This window comes from Oreochromis aureus, linkage group 1 (assembly GCF_013358895.1).
Source record: "Oreochromis aureus strain Israel breed Guangdong linkage group 1, ZZ_aureus, whole genome shotgun sequence".
Classification (NCBI taxonomy): Eukaryota; Metazoa; Chordata; class Actinopteri; order Cichliformes; family Cichlidae; genus Oreochromis; species Oreochromis aureus.
In genome coordinates, this window is record NC_052942.1 from 32,442,890 (window position 1) to 32,468,758 (window position 25,869).

The 25,869-nt window shown below is 41.7% G+C and overlaps 1 protein-coding gene across 1 annotated transcript in view; it reads right to left on the reverse strand.

Annotated features, from left to right (window-relative positions):
• fto (FTO alpha-ketoglutarate dependent dioxygenase) overlaps nucleotides 1–25,869 on the reverse strand; it is a 113,993-nt gene that overhangs the window by 37,621 nt on the left and 50,503 nt on the right. Inside the window, exon 8 of the mRNA XM_031746555.2 lies at nucleotides 23,919–24,043. Coding sequence (XP_031602415.1) covers nucleotides 23,919–24,043 — 125 coding nt within the window. The remainder of the gene's footprint in view (nucleotides 1–23,918; nucleotides 24,044–25,869) is intronic.

Consider the following 25,869-nt stretch of genomic DNA (forward strand, 5'->3'; position numbering starts at 1 on the left):
CTGTTCTGTCCCAGGTGCCTCCAGGGGTTTTACCGCACACCTGCGTGTTCAACAGGGCTTGAGCTGTCCTGAGCGGCACTTTTCAATGTTGTCCCTGCCTCCTTGCGGTTTAAAGGAGCAGCACTAAACTTGAAAAAACATAAGCCCGAGCTCTCTTCAAACGCGTACTTAAAGGCCTCGGCGGATGCTTTTATCATGTTGCACATTAGCTTTGCTCCATTCGTACATGTGAGTGCATTCCCTCAAAGGTGTGCTCATATCATATGTGTGCAGCCCTGTCATCTGCATAGAAGTGTGCACACACACACACACACACACACACACACACACAAAACACATACACATTAGCATGTTGACATGGGTGTGTGAGAGGCAGCTGGGTGTAAATTGCACACGGGTCTAGCGTAATGAGGACTGATGGCTTATGCCTGCTGTATATTCCAGGAGGGTGTCTTCTGACAGCTTTGGGAGCCGATAAAGTAATAACTAATAATGTGCAGATAGCGGCGCCACTGTGTGACAACTGTGCTGAGAGTGTGAGGTTGTGTGCTAGAGAGTGAGAGGCAGGAAAAGAAAGAGAAAGAGAGAGCGAGTGAAGGTGGGGGATGAGAAAAGAGGGAGGGGGACTGTGCTATGGGGGCTTCCTTTCAAGTTTCTCAAACAACCTCCGGTGATGGTTTCAAACCTAATTCACTACCTCCAATAAACATACAGGCAGAAAGAGAATACATAAACTGTTTAACAATCACTCACTTTGAAAAAAGGGAAGAGAACAGAAGAAGAAAAAAAAAAGAAAAGGTATTGGCATTGCTTTTTTATAATCCATCAAAACTATAAACAGAAACTGAAATAAGAAGAGCTAAGATAGGTGTGTAAAAGGAGCACCAGGGACAGAGGAGACTGCTCTCTCCCATCTCTCTTCTTGGAAAAGTGAGTGATCCTGCTCAGGTTCTTACAACATGGAGACTCGTCCATAAATCATAGCCCCGACTGCAAGGAGACTGAAGAGTGTCAGAGTGACAGAAGACTATGCATACTGCTGACTGCCTCTTCTTCTTCTCCATCGTCTTTTCCACTATAGCTTTACAGGAGTCACAGCTACAGTAGAAAAGTGACAGGGTCTTCTGAGTCGATAGCGCAGAACACTCAACTTCAACAGCAAATACAGCAGAGTTCTGTGTACACTCAAGTGAGGTGAGCCATAGGGTTTCAGTATTTGTTAAATTATGCAAATAACAAAGTATAAGATTCCACAAAATGCATTTACATTCAAACAATTTACGTGGCTAGCAAAAGACAAAAGACCACAGAGTAGCACCCTTACCTTTGCACCTAACCCTGCTCTCCTAAGAAGCATCAGCACACCTAAATCAAGCAGATTGCTTGCAGTTTCTAAAAAGTAGCATTGCTACTTTTTAAGAAATAATTTTCCAGCACATTGTTGTGACATCAGGATGGAATGTGTAATAGAAATCATAACCTAAACTTATATAATAGGTGAGTATAAACACAGACAGTGAGAACAAGAGACCAGTATTTCTCCCTGAAGCATGAAGGGAACTGCACCTGATAAAATTCAGAGCAAATTAGCATCAGACAGACAGACGTGTTCTATTTGTAGCTAAATATTATACCAATATTTACATGACATTTCAGGCCTTCTTTGGAAGCTGCACAAACCTCTCCTTCCATATGAGGGAAGGCTAAATTCTAGTATCCCGCTAACTGTCGGGCCAAGTTTGGGCCATTGTGTTAATCTATTTATTTTCACATCTGTGTTGACTTTTGCAGCTGCGCAATCAACTTTGATCACGTTCGGTTGTAAAAGAGAAGAATCATGACAGGAGGTGAAGGGAACGACGGTGGAAGAAAAAAGAAAGGGGGAAAAACAGAGCAGAGGAGTGTGGTTATGTTTCAAGAGGTAAACCACAGGTTCGGTCTGGTGTAGCAGGGCTGATCCGTGTTTTCCCTCTGTGTGATTGGGTCTCTCATTAAGAGCCAGGCCCTGAAACCGGAGCCCAGCCTAATGCCTTGCCGTGTTTAGAGAAGCAGAGAAACCATTTAGCTATAATAGCAACCTTTTCAAAAACAAACCTCTAAAATGAAAGGCGGCCAGACTTGCAAAAACCAACAGCCGATTATTTTGAAAAGGCAGGGGAGACATGACCATGAAAAATCGTAAACTGCAATTGAAAATAAAACCAGGCGTGCTGCGGGCACCACCCACTCCCCTCTTGCCATCTTTCCCATTTCCCTCTATGCCTTTTCATGGTTATTCATCTGTAAGTCTGTGTTTCACTCACCATAAGATGTGTCAAAGGGTTAACTTAGACACACCAGACCTTCATTCCACTCTGATGCTGTCACAAGATAAGCTCTGCTCTCTGTCACTTATCAGTAATTTACTGCTACTTCTTTTTCTCCTTCTTTCTCTCTCTCTTTCACACAAAATGAGCTTGTTTTGCCTGAAGCCATTCAACTGCCATGAAAGACAAGCACGTATCCTGAACTCTGACTCTGACACACGGTTTACTGACATCAACAAGCGTTACCTAGGAAATTTTCCATATATATATGAGCTCAGTAAAGACGAGTAGTCAAAAGCACATGTGTCTTCATGCCCTAACCTGCACCAATCATCCTAATGAGCACGACTCTCTTTATACTGCGTTTTCATGTTAATTACCAAGTATGATTATTCTAGACATTCCTGTTCCTATGAATAAGGTGAAAGTCAAGGGGTAACTGGGGTCAGGGGTGCTGGGTCCAGACCAAACCAAAGTTCAGAGCTCTTTGCTCGAAGGGACAGGGCAATCAAAGAAAGAAGGCCACCCTGTTCAGAGCAATAGCCTGGGCCTCACAGGTGACAGCTCCCATGTCACAGCCAGCCCTGTGGAACATAGGTAATGTTCCCTCAGGGCCCCACTAAGAGATAAAAACGCACTTGGACACCTGCATTTGAAGCTGTAATTTGTCTTCTCTCATGTTCAAGGTGTTTTATGAGAGCCAAAGGACAAGGTGAAACAGCGAACAAAACAAGTGAGCCCACATACACCTTCCGGAAATCCTTTCTTGCCAACACTTCAAGCGGCTTGGAGTTTGGTTTCAAAATTCAACACGTATACAAAGATGTCAAGCATGCTGCCCATCAAACCGAGTAAGGACTTAAATAATATCAAGAACTTCACTCTGCTGTATCTTGGGTGTATGAAATTAGTTACTGAATTGTCTAGTTTGAATGACTTACAGATCCATCAACCAGTAGGCAACATAAGTAAAAGTCAAAAAGTTCACTGAAAGTACTTTTCTGTTGTTGTCTAAGCAAGTGGGTATGTGCATTTCTACGTGTGAGTGTGTGTGCGTATGGCTGGGGGTGACTGGTGATCCTTGCCTCTTCCTGTATATCTTATGCTGGGGTATTAGTGAGGGTCCCTCCCAGAGGCAGTGACTACACAGGCTCTTCTGAGAAGGCGCTCATCAACGCCCCTGCTTTCAAAGGCAGCCTTAGCCAGTGCCATTCAAAGCAATCAGCCCAGTCAGGGTCTGCCCATCCAGTCCAAATCCCTTCATGGCTATCAGAAGAACTCTGAGCTGGGCCTGCTGGAGGCAAGTCAGGGATGGGGGTGGGATTTGCTCATAAGGGATTGTGAAAAGGCCGTGACACACGCTTATTCATGCCCCAATAACCCCTAACAAAATATATATACTGTTCATGAAATAAATAATTAAAAAGATAGGAGTTAAGAGATACCCTGCTGCAAAAGTAATGGAGCCCATCTTGAGTACTGCACATATTTATGTACACAGGCGTATATGCAAACGAGCACATGAATTCAGTCACGCAGCTATCTACCATGATGGATGACTCAACCCTCTACATTATTCAGATGCCACAGGACATTGCTTTGGTGTTAGGGAGTCATGGCATGGCACAGGATAACTGCCATATAGAGGAAACTACTGTGAGGCTACGTGTGACTTAAGGTTTTTAAATAATCTGGTTGTCGATAAGCATGTGAAAAAAACTGAAATGTCCAGGAGGAAGTTCTTTTTAGGATTCTCAAAGGTGGGCTGGTCACTCTTCTAGTTAAGTTAATGATTAACCAAACAGGACAACTTACATGTGACCAACAACACCTATTTTTGCCATATTTGCATTCTTAGCTAGTGTGGTTAGAAACTTACAATCGTGGGTATTTCTGCTGCTGAATCCATTTATCCTTAAACGCATATAAACATAGTGAAAAGGGACTTTTTTTTACAACTACTCACATGTCATTGGCTAGATAGTTTGCTAAAGTTAAAATGGACATAAGGTACAGTAGTGTTTCAATAATATTTTGCTAGAACCTAACCTATATCATGAGTAAACTGAGTGTTGCAACTTAAAATGCAACTAAAAAAAAAAAACAACTCAAGGCCAAATCTATTTCTGTCATATGGTACTTGCACAGAATTATTTTCTCACTAACATATGTTGCTGTAAACAGCAGCTCTACAATAATTCTCATTTCCTCTCTGACTCTTACCTACAGTATGAAGTGGGAATCAATATATTTAACCTGAAAAGCAACATGAAAGTTAGTAAGGTCAACCGTTTGAAAACAAAACATGAAGGTACTGTGATAAATTTGTAATTGTAAGCAAAGATCCTAATCTGATCCGAGCTGTGATATTCAGACAGTAGTAAACGGGATTTGATTTGTGTGAAAGAAAACTGCAGCGCTCTATATTTTGCAGTGGACTGATTTTGGCTCTGTGTATGTGTGTGTGTGCATGTGTGAGCACAGGGAGGGTTCTCATGGAATAGCAGTGGGCAGATTTTACCCATGAGAAACAACAACAAAAGATGCCTTAGAAGTATGTCAGAGTGCCCTCATATCTCTGTGCTGAGGGCAGAGAGGGTACAGAGTCCTGGGAGGGGTCAGCCAATTTTAGAGGGTGTCTTGTTTTCTATCTCCATCAAAATCCAGCGGTTGTCTTTGGGCAGCTGAATTGAAATACATAACAAAATCTTTTGAGAAACACAGAGCCAATAAAAGCAGGCATCGGGACCTAGATGTACCCAATATGAGGCGATTATTTGAAAATTGAGGGTTTTTTGGACCCAGATCATGATACATTTCAAATATTTAAGGAAAACACACAGAAGACCTAAACAGACACAGCACAGTTATGCTTTAGCTATGCAAGAACTAAACCTGTGGGGTTTGACTGAGACTGACACCAATCAGGGTCATATGAATGACAAAGACAACATATTTAGCATATTCAGCACTGCCATCACTGCACGAAATTCAATGTCCTCAAATATTAAATTCAGTTTAGTAGGAAAGTGACTGACACAATAAGCCATTATGCGATGTTCTAGTTTTGAGCTAGATAAACACCTTCAAATAGCCTTAAGTTAATAAAAAGTAGTAAAATGCTCTAACATATTACTAAGTTCACTGTCCAGTTTTTAAATCATCTCCTTAGATGTCTAGATGCCTAAAGTGCTAAGACAATCATGACCTTAACTGTAGATGGTGGTCATTTAAGTGTTTTGAATGAGCCAGCCTAAGAACCCTGTCCTTAATTAGCTGTAATTTTGTAGAGTTGATCCACTAGTATAATAATAAGGACCAAGCATTATCCTGTATTTGGCAGCCCAACACTCATCATAATTACCCTAGCAACTGCGTTCCTCCTCTGAGCATTGCTAATCTGTGGAGGCTGTGATCCTGCCATCAGTTTCATTCGGTCACTGAAAGGGAGGGAGGCGCAGTACTGTACCACGTACACGCTTGTGTTATGAATCATAATGCATAAACAGAGCAAAGGAACAGAGGACATCTTGACCTAAAACAGGATGAGGGACGAGGGAAAGTACTGGAAGGAGGTTATTGGTGTAAACTTGGAAAACAACAATCAGCATAGGAGTCTTTGGACTAAGGGGGGGCTACTGTGTGCTGAGAGCACCGGTACTTTTAAGCCAAAGAAACTGAGGATATGAGGAAGGTAAAGGGCCTATTGAGTGCCAAGCTATCTTGCCCTGGCATTTAATCAAAGGAATTAAACCTTGGGAAACCAAACCCACAGGTTGTCCTCCAGGAAGCATACCAAGTAGTTATCAAAAACAGCAAAGTTCAAAGCTGCTCAATTTTCCTATATTAGACAAGTTTTGGTCAGAGCCCTCAGGCTTCTTTCAGGGTAAAAGAACTGTGTTAGAAATGTTAGTGCTTGCAAACTTGGAAGGCACGAAAAGTAGATAGGTACTTGCAGTTAAGAAGTAAGTCCATCAGCGTGGGTGATCAGTTACACCTAGAAAATCTGACCTGATGCATAACTGTCTGTGGTATAGTTTCCAAAAGCTGTCCATAGTGCCTAATACTTATCTAATACATTTTTTATTGTTGTGAGCGTTAAGTAGGAACATGGGATCTAACAACTACAAAAAACGATCTCCTTTGTTTGTACTCATTACTGTTAATTGTAAGAGCTCAACAAGAAACAAGCTCAAAGAAGAACACTATAACTCTCTAACTAAAGTATACAGTCCTATAACAGCTTAAGGGATCAATGTGATGTTGACGTTTATAAATGGGCAAGCACAGTGTCAGCATTTTTGTTGTTGTTTTTTTCCCTTCTATTCTAGCCTAACGCGGGGAGTGTGAACATGAAAGCATGTGATAAATCCCACAGTTTCTCAAAGCTGCAGTGGCCTCTAAGTACTGTGGCCTTTTCAGTGATGCAATATTAGTGACTCAATCTGAAAAAGGGTGTTTTTTTTATTGAAAACACATCCCTTCTCAGTTGACTGAGGTGTTAACTAAACAAACAAAACATATGAAAATGATATAATTTCCTTGGATGGAATATTGAAGGAATATTAGCAGAAATACTATGTTATTGCATATGCATGCATGCTCAAGGCCTTTATTGCTTTGCTTCAGCATGACAAATTGTCACAAGGAATACTAGACATTTTTCTTTGGCCATATATAAATCTTGGTTTGTCAACAATAACACCGTAACTCCACCACTCTCATGAAATATAGGCATAGCATGAATGAGACCCAGTCCCAATTGCAAGTGAAACTTAAACCACTAGGGGATAAGTCCTGTTATTCTTTTAGACCACTGCCAAGGCTAAAGTGCAACAGCTTAACTTAATGTAAAACTATATTTATACATTCAAGCACCATGCAGGCCTTGTTATGATGAAATCAGACTGGTCGCATATTTAGCATGTTCATTACTGAAGTATCTGACCTGCCAGGATCCTGGTATGGCTTCAATAGACAACCCCATCTGTGTGACGTTAGCACCATTGAAAACAGATGGACCTTTAATTGTATTTTTGCCCAAATTGCAAAATAGCTACTTGGGAAAGAAGCTAAAATAACATACAAACAACAGCAACTATGATAACAACTGTGCCTGGAATGGAATGAGTACAGTAAGAGATCAAAAACATAAGGCGCACACATTCAACTCTACTCTTTGAAAGGGGATCCTCCCAACATTACTAGCCTGGTATTGGTTTACTCTGCAATTTTGTATTTCTCTCCCCACGCCATCTCCAAAATCTCCGTCATGCAGGAGGTCCATGCAAATAACACTCATCAGACTTTCCAAAACATGAAAGACTGATACCTTACCTCTTTTCAGACAAAAGAATAAATGAAGAATGGCTGAAACTGGTATTTGTAGAAAAAAAAAAAACCCCATTGAAACCAAAAGTAGATACCCAAGCCCCAGAATTAGTTTTATGAACTGTAATGGGAAAATGCTGCAAAAGAGAACATGTGATGGAAAATGTGGACCTTGCAACAAGGCCCAGGTCTATCTATTACATCCTTCAAATAAAATGCAATGGTTACGTGGACAGCACTGACACGTCTGGTGTAAATAGTGATTATGGATGACAGGAAAAGCAACATGAACGTTTTAAAATTATACTTATTGAATAAATTTTACCAGCTTAAACCACTGCCAGTAGTGGTTTAAGCTGGTGCATCTGAATAGCCTCCCCTTCCAAAACCCTGCAATTTTCAGCAATGGACGAAAGGGAAAGAACTGATAAACAGGCTTTTTTTATATTTCAGTCCAAATCACATCAAGGTATAAACAGTGAGCCCAGAGCACATCTCCTATTCTTTTTCAAAGTAAGTCCTGCTGTTCCATTTCAAATACCTTGGGGTTATGGGTCATAATGCTGCTTTCCAGCTTCTGAACACGTTTATTCAGGCATCCTACTGTAAATAGGGGGAGATTCAACATCAAATATCTCTATTCCCCATGCTGGCCCTTTCGTCTGTTCTGAGTGGATGTGTGCTTTTGGCTAACAAAGTAATGGTTTCTCCTTTTCTCTTACCAGACTCGGAATACCAAGTGGCAATATAATTGAGGAATGTATTGAATACAGTTTTCTCTGGTTTCACAATGCATCAAGCAGAACCCTAAAGGGACTCTTCTATTGAATAAGGACAAATTGGTCTCAGATAATCCAAAAAACAACATTAAAATAATAGTAAAAAATTTATTTCTTATTTATCTACTTTTTGATATTATAAGCAAAGTTTTAAAATATACACATTTATTTTTTAAAGTCCTTTACACCCATTCCGTACTCCCATAACTAGATGGCATTTAATAAGATTTCTATTTTTTTCAGCAATAATTGCAATAATTAGCTAATTATCTTTGGGTCTTCTTAGGACCTAGGCAGTGTGGAGGCCAAATCAATGTGGAGGGTTCTTTATTGTGTTTCTAGAGCAGTTTGTGTGGCAGGGTACACTGTCATGCTTGAGGAGGCTGCTGCGATCAGCCATGCTTCGCAATTGGGAGAATCTGTTGGTCTGCAATAATGATTACTGCTCGTCAACGTAAAATACATATGAATATGAGGACCTAAGGTTTCCAGGCAGACCAGTGCAGTCTAATGAGATCATCAATGTTATTCTTTTCTCTTCTGGTTTTAATGTTACAACATCAGGTTATTATTGGCTTTTGGTAGCCACAAATCACAAATCGGTGAATGATATACAGTTTGGCAAACAAGACTTTTAAAGATGTTCAAGATATTTCATGAGAATGACCAAAACACAAATTTAAAGATAAAGTCAATATATGTCAAGAAATGCAATTAATGTAGCTTAAGTTAAGGCCTGATGCTCCTACATGTTATAAGGGGTAATAAATGTGTTATAAAGCTCTTACAAGCCCCTAAGGCGATTAGAGGCTGAGCTGCAGAGCTGTTTACGAGATTGTTTATTACAGGCTAGGCCTATCATTTACCACACAGCAGTGGGTAAAATTGAACTAACTAAAAATAAACAGTTGATTCATTGGTACTCAGCCAAGGCTACTATCAGACCCTTGTTAAGCTAAATAGAGTAATAGGAAAGCCACGACTACATGCAGTGGCAAGGTATGACAAAAAGAAGTAGAACAGAGGGGGAAAACCAGAGAGGAAAGGAGAGAAGAAGGAAGGGTGACTAGCAGGTGGCTTCATATTGTCTCGATCCACCACATATGTCCCGTCCACTGCTGAGCTGACAGGTAGGGACACAATGTGTTGACCTGAGGGCCTGTTAGAGACCTGCAAGTGGATAAATATAGAGCAGTAGGAGAGCATAGGTGTCTTAAATGACATATCTAATGAAGCTCATCCTCTGCAGTCTATTCACCAGTCCAGAAAAGGCTTATGAGAACACAACTATTGTGTGGTAGAAAAGATACAGCTCTAACCACCCATTCTTTAAAGTAAACACTGAGAGCAGTGGCATCGAGTCTTTTATTATATCTTTCATGTGCGTCGACAAACATCCTCCATCCTTTTCTAGTAGTAGCATACACAATATAAACATAAACAGCCCTATGCCTCATTTGGATTTGATGTGAGAGATTCATATTAAGCCTTTGCAGCTGTTTGTGTTCCATTTGCATATGAGAAAACAGTTTCAAAAGGCTTGTCTATAATGCATAAGACCCTTTTAGGCTGTGTTTACTGCAACACTCTATTCCACCCACTGACAATCCATGCACAGGTTTGCATCATTTTGTGAGACATGCCAGTTTTGAATTATTCAGTCACTCATCTCTACCACAGCACCGCATTTAACAAACACATATGCACATTCATATATAAAAAGAAAAGCATTGGTCTACAAGAATACTACAACAGTACCTCAGTCAGTCCCTTTGGAGAGGTGGGAATCCTATTAACTAGCCGTCAGAACCTGTCGGACGCCTTTCCCGATGCCAGGCCCCTTTTGTTTGAGGGAATAGGATGTACACCACCAGTCCATTTACATGCTGCCTTCTCTGTGTACTTTAATGGGCCCTGGGCCTTGAGTGTTATGAGCAGAAGAAAACACAGTTCAATTTTCCTTCACAAGTGCATAAAACAAGCATCTTCACTGTACCGGCCCTATGCATAATTCACTGGCGGTGATGTGTGTGTTAAACGCTACTGAAATATACATGGCGGCATATGCAAATTCGACAGTCCTCTCACAGGCGGTACTTGCTAAACAGAGAGCAAGGGAATAGCATGCCACAGACAGCCCAATCTGGACACAGACATTACGCAGTACAGTATGTAATTGGAATATGTGTTCTTGTTGCATGGGAGCTAGTTTCATATTTGACAGCGGATTTTAAAACTCTTTAATGTCCTATAATGCCACCAAGTATCATGTAAATACTGATGTGAATAACTAGTAGTTTCTGTGAAGCTGCACCCCAATTTCTAAATATGTGTTGTCATGTCAAAAATTTTACTTTTAGCCAGAGAATAAATCAAGCAGAGATAAATCAAACACACATTGTAAAATATTCTTTCTTTAATATAAACTTTTTTGGAGTTTCTAGTAGTCATCAGATAAACTGCAGATCGACTGCTCCTTTTCCCTGCATGTGTAATTATCCATGTGTCTGGTCTTTATGAAAGGATGCTGATGTGAGCAGACGAAAGGACAGACTGGCGGTGTCAGATATTATAAATGAGGGAAAAAACGTCATTATCCCAGGTTTGGACACCCCCCTCCACACGCGTTCATTTTCCTTACTAACCTCCTCAGTGTGTGTTGATGTGTGTGTGTGTTCGTGTTTTGGACCAGGCACTGGCTCAGTTCGATTCCCAGCAGTGTATCTTTAAAAGAGCCTTCCCACTGGGCTGCCAGGCTGTCCCCCCTAACGTGACAACAGTCCAGCTGACACCCAACAGCTCTGCCAACACACCCCACACATTCAACCCACAATCTGCTCCCAAGACCTTGTAGGATGGGGAATAATTAAAAAAAAAGAAGAGAAGAAGACAATATAGAAATAGGGAATCCTCTACTCAGGTATGCCACAAAATGACAATGACAAACAAAGTGTAGGCCAAAGGCTCAGGAGATGGTGGTTCAAGACTTTTGCACAGTACTGCAGATTCTGCTATATTTACTTGACTAGGAGAGTAATGTTCAATTGCAGCTCATACAAAGGTTTGACCATGCAAATAGATTTGATATTTATATATACAGTGACTTAAGGTTTTATAAGCAATAGTTTTCATGTGAATACATCTTTTTTTATTTATAAGTTCATTTATTTAACCCTACTTCAACCTTTCTATAAACTAAAACTATTAGTAATAGACATTGCTACATATGATGTATTTACTGAAATCCTAAATGTATCAAGAATGCAACCAAAGAGCAGAACACAATCAAATTTCATGCATATTGCAAACACAAACATAATGAAAGGTGCAGTGCACATTTTTGTTTGGCAACATATGTACAGTAAATCTGGCCCTCAGCATAAATGTCCAGCTGCCAAAGCTGTGGTGTCACTGGTGTTGAACACTGTGTTAACAGGATGTGTAATGTGGTGTGCTGCTCCTGTGCTGCAGCCAGGGCTGGGTGGCAGCAGCACTGTAGGCTACAGTAGGGTGGTTATCATGAAGCAGTTATGTAGCTGCTCTGCTGGGCCAGTCTAATTACAGGAGAACAGCGTGCACCAGTCTGGGCCTCCAAATGGCACCATATGTTTTCCCAGACTAACCGGCTGAATAAATGCCATTTAACCATTCAGGATGCACTGTGCTCTGTGTCTGGAAATCAGTCACTCACACTTATATAAAACCATTCATCCCGCACCCCCACATGCACTCACACAAAAACATACCACCCACCTCTGCCATATAAAACTCAGATGTCGGCCATTTACCCTGCTTACCCCATCATGCATACTCACACAGCATCCTGTCCCGTTTAACCATTTACAAATCCTATTGTAAGTTTGTCTGTGTCGCTCTAACACACTCATTGCACACTTGCATAATGATGTTCTTTATTTTGTTGTAGCTAGTTTAGTTAACTAAAGGGTCTGGTTAATCAGAAACAGTGTTTCTAAGAAGACAGCAACAGGTTTAGGGTGATGTCCAGTGAGCGACCCATGCAGTGAATGTGATCAGTAAGTTGACATGGGTCGACACAGGTAGGAAACAAAAGAGCAGAAATACTTCTTTAATTTAAGCAATGCTTTCTGCTATTCTGCTAATGCCATCGTTTATTGAAAGCCAGTGCAAATATTGCAGCTCAGAAAACATATTTAGACCGAGCAGCAGAAACCATATAAGCCAAGAGTAATGTTCAAATTCTCTGAGTGCGTCATTTTGAATCTCTCAACAGCCCAAGACGAAAATAAAAAATAAAAACATATACAGGACTTTAGATAGTAATCTCCAGATCAGGAATCTTGTATTAAAATTATTTTTAAAAATAGACTTTGCAATGTATTCCCCAACCAAAATTCACTGGCAAAACCACACAACATCGCTGATAATAGGAAATTATTCATTGTGATTGCGAAAAGCTGACAACATTTGTATCATGACCTTTTTTTGGGAAAAGCTCCCTCTATCATCACAAGATAGACCTTTCACACATCATCAGTTTGTTAATGAGAACAGCCTAGAAAGAGGCACTCACAGATGCCTATCAAGGGCAGAAAACAAAAAGAGAATGTAAGTAAATATGGACTGTAATTAGTATGACAAGGTTGAAAAAACAGATAACACACCGCAGCAGCCTGAAGGGCTACACTTCCACACACGCGCATGCACAAACACACTTGCACATGCACGAGATGCACACAGGCATCTGAGTTCACACTTACACACACACTAAGAACAAATCAAATGTTTTAATCAGCTTGCTACAGCACATAATGAGGATCCACTAAGCTCCAGCTATCAGCTGCCATCGGCCACTTCGTTGTGCCTTCAAAGAGCTGATTTTTCACTTCTTCTACAACAAGCTTAACACAGTAGCTTTCGAAAGTGAACACAGTCTGGGCACTGCAATAAAACCTGAAAAAAGTAAGTGATGTTTCAGCAAGTGATATATGTGCAGTAAGGCAAAGAAGCAATTATGTGCAAGTGGACACGACAGCAAAACCTCTGGGGAAAATGCGTAGGAGCGGAATGCACCCCGTTTGTCACCATTGTGATTTACAACATGCAAATATTAGAGCATAGCTGTATGTGGGCTTGGTAGAGATGAAAGTCTGTGATATGCAACTCTGCAAACCATAAATCTAACAATACATGCTTAAATACTTTGCATAACCTAACTCGCTAAAGTATGCTAACAGATACAATATCAGTTTACCTCTCACCTTGAGCGTAAACACACACAGACACCTGGTGATGCAGCGTACACCTGGCCTAGCCACACCTGCTCAACAAGGCGATCAGATGAATCAGTCAATTCATTAACACACAGCACAGTTTCCACAGAACTGAAAGTATTCTTAAATTCTTACTCAACTATTCAGGTATGTGCCTGCGAGACAGAAATGTACACGCAGAGATGCACAGAGCGTGTGCAGGTGTGCCTCCTGTTGCGGTTTCTGGCCTCCTGACACAGCTCTGACCTCTGTGAGAAAGACTTACAGCTCCAGCCCTCCAGCTGGAGAAGTGATGACCCGAGAACCCAACAATCTAAGACACTCGTCCTCCTGTCCTTGTGTCCTTCCTGCCTGCCTGCTGTAGTGTGTCTTGAATGGGAGACATGCAGAGGTAGGTCAGCCTGCCTGACTGGACAAATTTGCCATCTTTCAAATCGCTTCTATATTTCTTAGCTTGATATTTCAAAAACTTTTTCATTTTACATCTTTTACCTTTTACAACTCCTTTGATAACCAAATTAATATATGTATGTCTGATATCTTTTTGTTACAGGTACCCCTGAGAGTCAGCGGTCTGAAGCATTTAATAAAGATTCCCGTAATTTAACACTGAGTATTTTGAATTGAGTATATTTTCTTCCATGTAAAAACATGTGCTGTGCTCTTGCTTAACTCATAAGAGAAACTGAAAACTGAGGAGAAGTAATTTTTCTGTTATGGAGCTTGCGTTTCCCTATAAGGAGGATGGCCTTATGGGTAAATGGTGTGACGTCAGTTCAGCATTGTGGTACATGAGGGTGTGTTTAGCACGAGAAGTGTCATTAACAGTTTTGATCCACAGATATATCTTGTCTATATATGCCTATATTTCAGTCCTACAGCTTTCTAAATGTGTGCTCTGTTCTCTGTTTGAAACCTAAAAAACAAGTAAGTGTAGGCCTTATCTGTGCACAGTTAAACAGTTAGGTTGTTTGAACAGAAATAAATGTCGCTGCCTATTCCAAATAAATGCATATGGTAAAAAAAAAAGTGAAAAATATGTGACAGGCCATAGATGCTGTAGTTAAGGGCCAAGTTTGATTTCATACCATCTTTAATATGTGTTGACGTACTTGCATCTCATTCATTTCTGTTTTGCACTTAAAGACTGTGTAAAATATAAATACCATATACCCTCGAGCAAATATGCTCCAACTAGCATTAAGAAAAGCTGTCCCATCTGCAGCAGGGGTTGCCATACATGTCAAACGTAAAGCAGGGAAACTCGAGCCTCTGTTGAAACATCCGGTGCAGGCTGCTGTAAAATAAATGATGCTGTTAGCTGCAGTCTCGCAGGTGAAATGTGCTGCTGCTACAATTATTCTAATGCCAGCATGCCAGAATGCTAGTGCTACCAAATGCTGCTGTCAACCCAGGGGTTTAATTAGTTTGGCACGTGTGCCACTTATAATCACCTGCCATTACCAGTTCTGGCTGCATCTGCTTACACGTCTGTCAGTGGCGGGCAGGCTGTATGTGTGTGTGTATAGGTCTGTGGATGGGTTCATAAGGATATATTTTGGCAACAGAAAACAGGCCTGAATGGTTGCTGTACTTGCACGGGCTCTCTATAATGTCTATATTTTAATATACAGACATAAGGAGGAGACAGATAACTACAAAATACAGGAGTCCTTTCTTTCAAGTGTATATTAAAAGGCTTTCTAGAGTATCTGTCAACTACAGCGAGGACAATTTTATTAGTGGTACAGACTTGTCAGTAGGCCATCTGTACACATACATTGTGAAAACAGAAGGGAGCAAGGCTTGGTAGTGTCAAACTGCATTGTGAATAGAGCTACACCTCAGGCTGAATACATCACATTGTGATTTCATGAGAGCTGGAAGAGGAGGAAGAAGAAAAAAACTTCAGGGCAGCGAGTGAATCTCGACCCAAAACAGGAGAAATGGAAGTTAAAAGTGAATCGTTCACTCCCCCTGGCGTAGCAGTGGCTACCTCTAGGGCTGGAGGAGGAGGAGGAGGAACAGGAGGAGAAGAGGAGCCCTGTGGCTCCCACAGTCATGTGACTACTGAGCACAGTATCTGAAGGATGGACCCCGGGCTGTGTATTTAACAGCTCATGAGTGTGTGCGTGAATGTGTATACACGTGGCTTCACACATTTGTGTGTAATGTATGTCTTTGTGCAGCAGAGCACATACACAGATTCCCACTGACTCAGTTCTTGAGAATCACCTATGCCTGCCACAATACAATAGCTCTAACTATCCCTATTATTTTCAGAAAGTTCCCATTTAGCACTAAACCAAGGCTTTAATATTGTGCCGCCTCAAAAACATCTGTTGGGGACTTGTGTGGCTACACTAATTACAAATATCTCCAGTAATCCGCAGCTGATAAGAGAGCCATTACTCCACAAGACATTTATCACTATGGGATTGATGACCCATTTCAGAAGCTGCCTTTGTACAGGGAAGTGAAATCGCTGATATCCCTTTTATCCAACATCACTGCTGAAGCCATCCATTCGTCAGGAGGCAAGCTAGTTAGAATTGTAATTAACAGCTATGGACTTTGGCCCTAATAGAATTTTTGCAGGAAACTGCAGATTGACATAGGAGGGGATGGAGTAAAATGTACAGTGTTTTTCTTTTCTTTTCTTACTAATTGCCACTTTGAGACGCTGTCTGTCGAGAGAGTGGCGCTCTATGCTGCGTAAAGAAAGTGCCAAAGCAGCAGCACCGCTTCCCATTTTCCAGAAGCATGATTTATGTACACTTGTAGATATGTAAGCACATGCATTTAGCCATGTGCTTTCACAGATACACAAACACAATTTCATAGGTCAAACACAAAATGCACATCTCTAATCAAATTCCTAAGTTACAGGTTTCTTCTGAATCTTTTCATTCTCAAGCATGCATAGTGGCTTGCACACCCACCCACCTAGACATGCAAAAAAGTAGAGCAGCAGATGATCACAGTAGGTAAGGACTAAAGGTCTGGCCACCTGCCGGCCACGTCCCGTCTTTGTAGCAGTAATGAACAGAGACAGCTTGGGGACGGCCCTCCTAGCTTGTCCCCCCTTCTAGCCTCCCTGCTTCGGGGCAAAGCTGGGGGCCCTGGGGTGACAGGAACGCCAGAGATGTTCCACTCACTGACAGGCAGGTCCTACCTGGCCAACCTGCTGTACACATTTGCCACGCAACACACACACAAACACAGGGACAAAGACGTGCATGCATTAGTGCCATATATATATGTGCACGTTGTAACTGCTCACACGTCATAATGTTCCTATGCATATGCACAAACTGAAGAACACACCAACACACATACACACACAAGCTGACCCGGTGTAATTCCTCCAGCACACGGCTAGTGACAGGAGCAGCTGCGGCCGCTACGGCAGACAGATGAAATTTTCATAACTATCTCCTCCAACTTCCATCCTCACCTTCAGGATAATTTATGACCTGCCTGCCAGCCTTGAAGAGACAATATGCTTGCTATGAAATGAAGTGTTCCAGCAGTGTAGGTTATAATTAACAGAGAAGGGGAGAAAGATGTGTGTATAAGGAGTGGGAGGGCTGGAGGGCTCCCCAGGTGGGGTGGTTATGGTAGATGGGATCAGGGAAAAAGGGAAAGGATGGAGCATGTGGTGTGCACACATGTAAAATCTACATATGCGTGTATTTAAATACTGCATACATTGCTGCAGTTAGCTCTGTGACTCCAGCATTAAACAGCAGCACAAAAGTAATTAACCTCCAAAAAAAGTGCCTGTAATAAACAAAATCCAAAACACAATGAAATCTTAGACGCATCTGTTAAACAGATTGTCTGTGTGTTAACTGAGGCCCCCACATCCCATTATTCTTTATCATGGTTCCCAGTGGTACAGTTTCAACTAACGTATTGATTTAAATAAAACTGGTTCGTACAGAGGGCCAAATAAGCACCTTCACAGTACTCAAAAACAAACTCGATTTAGAGCAGATACACAGTAAAAACTGTGATTTCTGTGAGCACAACTTCCATCTTCCCATAATGTTATGTTCTCAATGTTTGTTTCACATGCATGCCACACATCCTCACCCAATCATGCTCTATCAGCTCTATGGGATGTTGGGTTTGACCAGAAAGAATGTCCTGGTTTTCCTGACTACCAGTAAAACAGGCCCAAAACTACCCCACCCCTTACCACACCGTCTATTCCAAACACAAATCTTGTTTCCATATTAAAAAGGCAGCTTTTAATGGGCAGCTGTCTGTGCAACAAGTGTGTTTAAATGGCTGTGGGACTTTTAATGACATTTTCAACTCTCTCTTTCCCGCTTTCTATGCCGCATTTCTTTGCCAAGTTCTTACTGTGAAAGGCATAATTATGAAAATACTGTTTTCATTAAAACCTGTAAATAATTTAACGTACTTGTGAATCAAGTCAAGGATAAGCAGAGGAATTTAACAAAAGAGAGTATGAGTGCGATACTGACTGCTGCTGATGCGAGCCTTCTGTTCCCACAGCAAACCACAGAACGAGTGAAAGCATGTACCTTAACAGCTAATTACTAACTCGCATGAGAAACAGGCAGCATAGAGGTAAGTGCATATTTACACGGGTAAAATTTGTTTGTGCCGTAAGTAGAAGGTAAATAAATACAATCACCTGTCATCTCGTTCAAAACAAATTAATGCAAGAATAAGGCATACTCTGATGTACTTTCTAGCCTGGGAGCAAACTAAGATGGGAGGACGATTACTACGGAAACAGCAGCTGTGAGGTTCTGCTGAGGTCAGGACATGTCATGCATAACTGACTGATTGCTTAACAGGGGTGGGTGCATGAGAGAAGAACTCATAATTTACAATCAAGCGCACACAAATACACACCTCACAAACACCCAGGCCACAGACAATCTCGCTGCACGAACGTAACTGGTCTAAGGGACCACACAGACATGTTTTAGATAAAGACAGACAAATTAGATGACAGAGTCTTAGGCAAACCACTGCGCTTGCGCTAATTACAGGCTGGCCGGCGATAAAAGAGGCAGATGACATGTCCTTATTTGTTTTCTCCCTCAGTGCCCAGAATAAAGTAAACACAGCGATGTAGATGACGGCAAAAGTAGGTGGTACAAAGAAAAAGGCACACAGACAAAGGTACAGAACACGGTTGCGGGTTGGGAGTTCAGCCCACCACACACAGGTGTTTACCCACCACTGCAGGAGAGAAACCCTTAGGGTAAGGAGATACAAGTATGCACCCAGCAAAACTACTGGCTTGTAACACATGCCAAGGAAAACAAACTGGGCCAGCCCTGTCTGTTCTGTTTGCAAAACAGGACCACTGTTGTGAGAGTGATGAAGATGTAAATGTGGGGCTGCTGTCTGGGAGATCTGATTAACCTGTCACCTCGAGTTGCAACTTACATCACGCAGGCACACTTGACAACATGCCCGGACCGACCTGCCCCAAACCAGAACACTGGTTTAATGCCAGTACAAACATCGCCACCGCACCGCTAATTAAACCTATTTATTTAAGATCTGATGCCACCTTCTTTGCACCCTACAATCTGTGTTTTCTAAAATCATGCACATCATAGACATGTGGCTGTGAAGCCAAATGAAAAAGTCATGTAATGACAAATTTTTTAGAACAATAACACATGGACACATGGCAGATTTGATAGATGGATGGGAACTTGTGTCTGTAAACACTTGAGTGAGTTATCTATGTCATGAGCGATCCCAGTGTGGTGCCACCACTTCTAAAACTTTTAGTAGACCTGTTTGTCTTTATTGTGGACACGATACTGACAATCTTTCCAACTCCCATCTGGTACAGAGGGACCTCCATTGTCTCCGAGCTCCCTCTCTCGCCCCAGCACGGGAATCAGGGCGGGGTCTGTCAGAGCCAACACAAAAGAAATGTCACCACTCTGAGAATGAAGTGCCAGCCGAGGAAGGTCTCTCTCCTTTCTCTGTGTCACTATGCATCTCTACAGGGGTGCAACTAGTAGCTGACAAGACTGTTGGGGTCATCCCTGGCTGGGCACAGCTTCAACTTCAGCTCTCTAGCCCCTGCTGGCCCTGAGTGACCCGTGGGCTTGATGACAGACTGGACCTTTTGTGTAGAAGCGCCCTGTCCAGGTGAGGACAACAGTGGATGACAATGGCAGGAAACATAAAGCCGATAGAGGCTGGGAGACAACCCTACGGGGTCACAGGTCAAACTGGACAGCTGAGTGATGAGTGCAGCTGTGAACACGTGGACCTCCTTCTCTGCCCTTTTAACTCTGCTTGCCATGTCAGCTGATGTTTCCTTTGTCTTAGGATAAAGACCTCACTAACTTTCAGCACACTGGAGAAAAGTAGTAAACACGGACAACAGATGTATTATGCCACAAATTCTGATTGTACAGCTGTGATAATGACATCCATCCCAACCTGTATGGTGTTATGAACTCCTTTTCAAGAGGTCACTAGAATATAATTACAACAGGACACTTGTCAAAAAAAAATTTTAAAATTTGAATTAGTTTATTTTTGAACTAAGGTAGAAACTAAATATAAAGAATGTTACTAAACATACAAGAAACTAGATGTTCTCTTACTTTAACAATAGTAAGCATAAAAAATCTTTGCTTTAAAAGAGAGAAAACCTAGTTGTACGCGTTTATTTATGTAGTTCATTATCACAGCAATCTTTGCAGTGTAATATAGTGTATGTCCATCATTGCTTATTCTCATTTGGTATGAATCCAAAACGCTGCTAATTTGCAGCAGTTTCAAGGATTCAGTAACAAATTTGTTCAGTCTTTGTTGTCTTCCATTCTATAATCCGAGGAGAACAACAACTGTAGCATAAATAAAGAGGCCTATTTTAAACCTTGTAATGTATTACCACCCCAGTGCCTCCAAACTACACCCTGTTCACACATCCTGAGCTGTCCAACTGTTTCCAGTGCCAAAGGTCAATGACTGCCTACTCTCCTACTGGCCCACACTCAGAGATGGGAAGACAGGGTTGCCAAGTCAGGCACAAACCCTGCTTTGGATCATAAACACCTCCGTCTGTCTACCCTCCTCTTTTCTACTCCACAGAGGTGAGTTAGGTTTTCACTCTGTTAATCTTTCACTTCAGGCCTTCTCGCTTTTACATTGGCCCACTGGAGAACATAGAAGGGGAATGAAAGAGGGGTAGTAAAGGATAAGAATGGATAAAAGAGCAGGAAGAAAAAGCCATAGAGAGGGCCAGATGGGCACCTTCACAGTCCATTTATCAAACCCAATGTGGCCCTCCCCTCCCCTCCCTACTGCTCTCATGTCCTAAACCCCCATGTAATTCTGTAATGATTTTCATTATCATATAATGACCTTACAAAGCCTACAGCAGTTTGCATGGTCAGTACAAAACTCGCAGCTGTTCCCTTCAGTATTTGCTTGCTGGCTGTGACAAAGCTTTTTGTTGTTGTTGTTGTTATTTTTTCTAATGCCCAGAGCAGTGACCTCTAGGTTTTGCAAGGTCAGCATGAGGTCACCTCATCCAGGATATTCAACAGTAGCCACACTGTAAGCACACAGACTGAAGACAGCGTCTAAAAATGCATAATGAGCATTGACAGCAAGATAAAACACAACAATTCTCTAAATATACTGCAGAAGACTGCAGGCTGAAGAATTTTCTGTGTATGTACTTCCAGTGTGGATCCTTCATTACCTTTGTTAAACCAAAAACCTTCCTGGTGCCACTGGGATGTGCCATTTTCTATCCTAATGGAGCTGCTCCCTAGAGGTTGCGTCTTGCTCTTCAATCTGCACTTCCTGTGTGGCATACTGAACTGCTCTGCTGCGGCACAGTCACCCACCCATATAATAATCCATCTATTTCCAGGGTACTCACGGGGCATTTACCAAAGGGACATGGAGGGCAGCATCTATCAAAGAATTCACCATGTGCATCAGGAAAACCCAGTTACCAGAAAAGCTCATAAGAATAAAAAAGCTCTCATAACTTCGTTGGCTCAGAGTGAATGAATGGACTGCTTCCACTAGCACGGTGAGAGCAGGCATCACTCACTCTGAGTGCCTATAAGTCAATGGTGAAGAACCACTGGTCACCGGCTCCAATTCCTCTTTCTTTCCTTCTTGCTTGTACTAAAAATGGCCCGCAGGCAGACAATGGCAGCTGGTAGGCCGAAGTTCCACAGCAAAGAATGCTACTTTAACTGGTGTTTTAGAAACAAAAGTCAGTGAGAAACTTAATCAATCAGCGCTGCTTGTTTATGTTTATGGGCCTCTAGCAAAAGTCATCAATCATGCTTTTTTTTTTTGTTCCTTTTTCCATTATATTTTTTGCAAGTATTATGTGCTGAATGGAAACCATGGAAACAAAAGGCAGTGTTATGATAAAAGCTTGCCTGTTGAATATTGTGTGGAAACCTAATTAGAACGCTAAATATAAAAAAGCAACAAAATGAATCAGCAAATTAATTTTAGTCCTATTTTAGTGAATGCTTTTATGAAAATAAATGATGGTTTGAATACATCTGACTGGAGTGCACTACAATTCCCTCACTCTGCGTCTTCTATAATAAAGTGCTTCTTTAATTCAAAATAACGACTTTCACTCTTAGTATTATGCATAAAGAAATTAAAACTTTTTCATGCAAAGTCTAACAATCCCTGACCCTCATCAAATTGCTTATCAGTACCAGTGCGTCCCACTTAACATTGCACATAGCTATGTGTTTAGTTTTGTGAAAATGCTATCTGTTGACAGCCACTTGACAGGATGACCCCTGGCTTTTTTGTAAGAGAGGGTGGTGTAGTTTAGGGATAGACTTAGAATGCGTGTAAGGGGAAGAAGAGGTATCAGGAGCAGCTGGAGTTCAAACATATTGTGTGGGACATGTGCCTTCCACCAAAACTAATCTAATCAGTCTTTCACTGCTGATAGGGTAAACGTCTGTCTGCTCTGCCGACAAGGGCTGAGCATTTCCTGTCCCAGCCAGTGATGCTGGTTGTCAGCATCTTAGGGTGGGCTGAGCAAAATGTAGGGTCAGACATTGTTAGCTGGTGGTAACATCGCATTGTGGGTGGTGCGGGAGAACTGCGATGGTAGGGGACAGTTCTGATGTTCACTTGAGGGTGGGGGTGGCGAGATGGTTTCTAGCTTTCAGCACATGCCGCTGGAATGCACTATCAGAGCAGGCCCTACATCAGAGTTGTGAGGCACTGGGCGTTGACACAGCAAAGCAAGGTGTGTGGAAACAGCCTGTTTACAAGACTCATCTGGATGGGACAAATCTAAGGGTCAACTAGAGGGGACAATGCAAAACATAGAATAGAAGAATAGAGTGCCTTAGAAATATGAGGGCGTAAGCACAACAGGAATTTAACATGAAGTTTTCAAAAGAAAATGGATTTGTAGCCTTTGAATTATCTTCCTGTCTCTTCGCTTTCTCTAAGGTTTAGTGAAATGTCTATTTGAACATATGTGTGTTTTCCACATGCAACTCTGAGGTCAAAACTATTGAAAGAGACAATAAAAAGTAAAGCAGAGAGAGTAAATGGCTAAAATGAACAGCTAAAACAACACTGGTGCATGTGTGAGGCCCTTCTTTATCTGAATGGATGACCAGCGTTCTAATCCCCGTGCTCTCCTTCTCTATCTGGAAGGAAAGAAGTGATTGGGCCTATCCAAGACACATGTGTCATTGTGATAACTGTGATAACTGCCAGGCCCGAGGACCTCAAACAAACACCAACCACACCATTGCATATCTCTGGAATTCACGCCGATTCATTGAAAATGAATGAGCACTGCACATCGAAGCAATGCAGGGCCAATGTGTCACCTTTTGCAACTCATTTTTATTTTGTTTGACGATGTGATCGCAGTTAATAAGTCTCTTAACTGAGAACTAGATACTGACACATTTTACTACCGCAACAACATTACACAAGCTGTAATAATAGCTCTGGGTTTGCAAGTGAAATGAGGTGAAATTAGATTTTATGTTTGGTTTCTACCTTGGTTTGTGTAATCTTGAGGAAATCACAGCAACATGTATCTATATTTGATCAAATCAGTTTAGTAAATTAGTAAACTTTATTATTGGAGTGTGATGGCATTTCCATTTTGAATAGGGACTCATAACTGATAAACTACATATCAACAGATGTTTTTATTTTAGAAGAGCAATGGAAGTAACAAAGTTGGTGGTATATTGTGTTACCTGTCTCTCCATGTCTGTCTTTGCTGGTGTCTGTCTGTCAAAGCAGACAGTAGGATCTCTGCCATCTCCCTCCTTCCTTCTTCTTCTTGGCCTTCCTCCTCCACTGCAGCCAGGAAAAGCATAGTCTGGAGAAAAAAAAAACAGCAGGAGAAGTGGAAATAGGTGGTTCAAAATAGAACTGAATAGAAATATGTGAAACTTCAGTAGAAATGTGAAAACTTCAGTCGAAAGTGGACAGGTAGAGAAGCAAAATTAAAAAGTGCTTTAAATAACAGTGATTGTTTGAACCCCACTACAGTGATTTACTCTATTAAAATCTACCCTAAATACTAAACAGAAAACTGCAAAATTGGGTAGAAAGACCTGAAGTGAATCCTGGCGTGCTTGTGCTTCAATCCTTAGTTTAGAAATTGCACAGCTCTGAGCCAAGACTCAATTATACCATCCCTAGGATGACAGCATGCAGTAAGTCTAGTATAAAGTCAGTTTCACATCAGAGGATGGGCAAATTACACCCAATATTAGAGTGTGAGTCAATTAATCACGTCCTGCACAGCACAGTGTAATGTGTGAGTATCCCCCTGTTGAACATGAATTACAGGCTGGCTTAAAGTGTGACGTGGCACATCAGTGCTAATCGGAGACATCCCTGCAAACCTTCGCCTCCAAGTCCTCCGCAGCCTCTAAGCTGGTTGAGAAGGAGTCAAATGAAAAAGGATCTGGCAGCCCAAATTAAATGCAGTGCTGTCAGCCACACTCAAATCCCTCTTTCCCCTCACCGTCTCCCTCTTCTTCTCTACCCTTCACAGACTCTCTCCCTCTCTGAATATCCTTAAATGTCTCCCCCCTCCTTTGCCAAGCCTCTGAGAAGTGATGGATCTGTAACTCTGACTGACTCTGACGCCTTGTTAAGAACAGTCTCTTCCTGTCACATCCACCAGTCAAGCACGTTCATTTCTTCCCATTAACAGTCACTCGCTTCCCCAGTCATCCAACCTTCTTTTCAAAAAACCCACTATGTAAGGGAACCTTCATTTCTTCCCCTCTCCCTGTTTTTTAATCCCTTTCTGACAATACACCTGTCTGTCTTAATTCATGTGAAGATACGTTTGATTGTCTCTGTGTGTGTGTGTTTCCAAAGGAGAGGAGTAATATGCTTACTTTCTCTACAGCACACAGGACAGGTGTCAAAACATGTGGTGGTGTGTGACTGATTATACCTGACTCGGAGGAGACACCAAAGATTAAGGTGACCAGGAGGAGGCAGGGCCGGCTGTACTCCCTATGGAAACTGTGCCTTTCAGTTTGGATCAAACCCTGTCCTCCAGGGATGAGTGACAGGCTAAGAAAGTGCCAGAAAGTGTATTCACACTGTATCACCATCTCAGCTGGTAGACATCACATTGCCATGCTGGCCGTGTAGCACAACGCTGAAGAGAAGTGATTCACAGTTGATCTGAAACTTGCTCTAAGGTGCTTCTAAGCTTGCTTCAACTCTTCCCAAAGCTGACTTTGGATCAAAACGAATAACAGGGAAAGACTGCACATCCATCCATCCTTTTCTGCTTCCAACTGCCAGGGGTTGGAGCTTTCATAGGGCCACAGGCAGGGTGCATCCTGGACAAGTCCAGCCTATTGTAGCCACATTATTTACAAAATGCTAAATTATGTTGCATACACTTTACTCAAGTGAATCTTTTTTTTTTTTTTCACCCAACTCAACATTTCCACTGAATACTACCTAAACAACCTCTGCTTTAGTTGGGGTGTGTATATATTTATGAGTGTGTATCGAAGGCTTCTGTTTGTTCTCTACAAATTTTTGTGAGTACAGTGTAGATTTTTGTGAGTAGAGGTGTGCCTCTTATAATTTAAATCTGTGTTAGCAAGCCTCTTCCCCACAAAAATGTGTGAATGTCTGTTTGCATGGATAACTGTGTGCATGTATGAT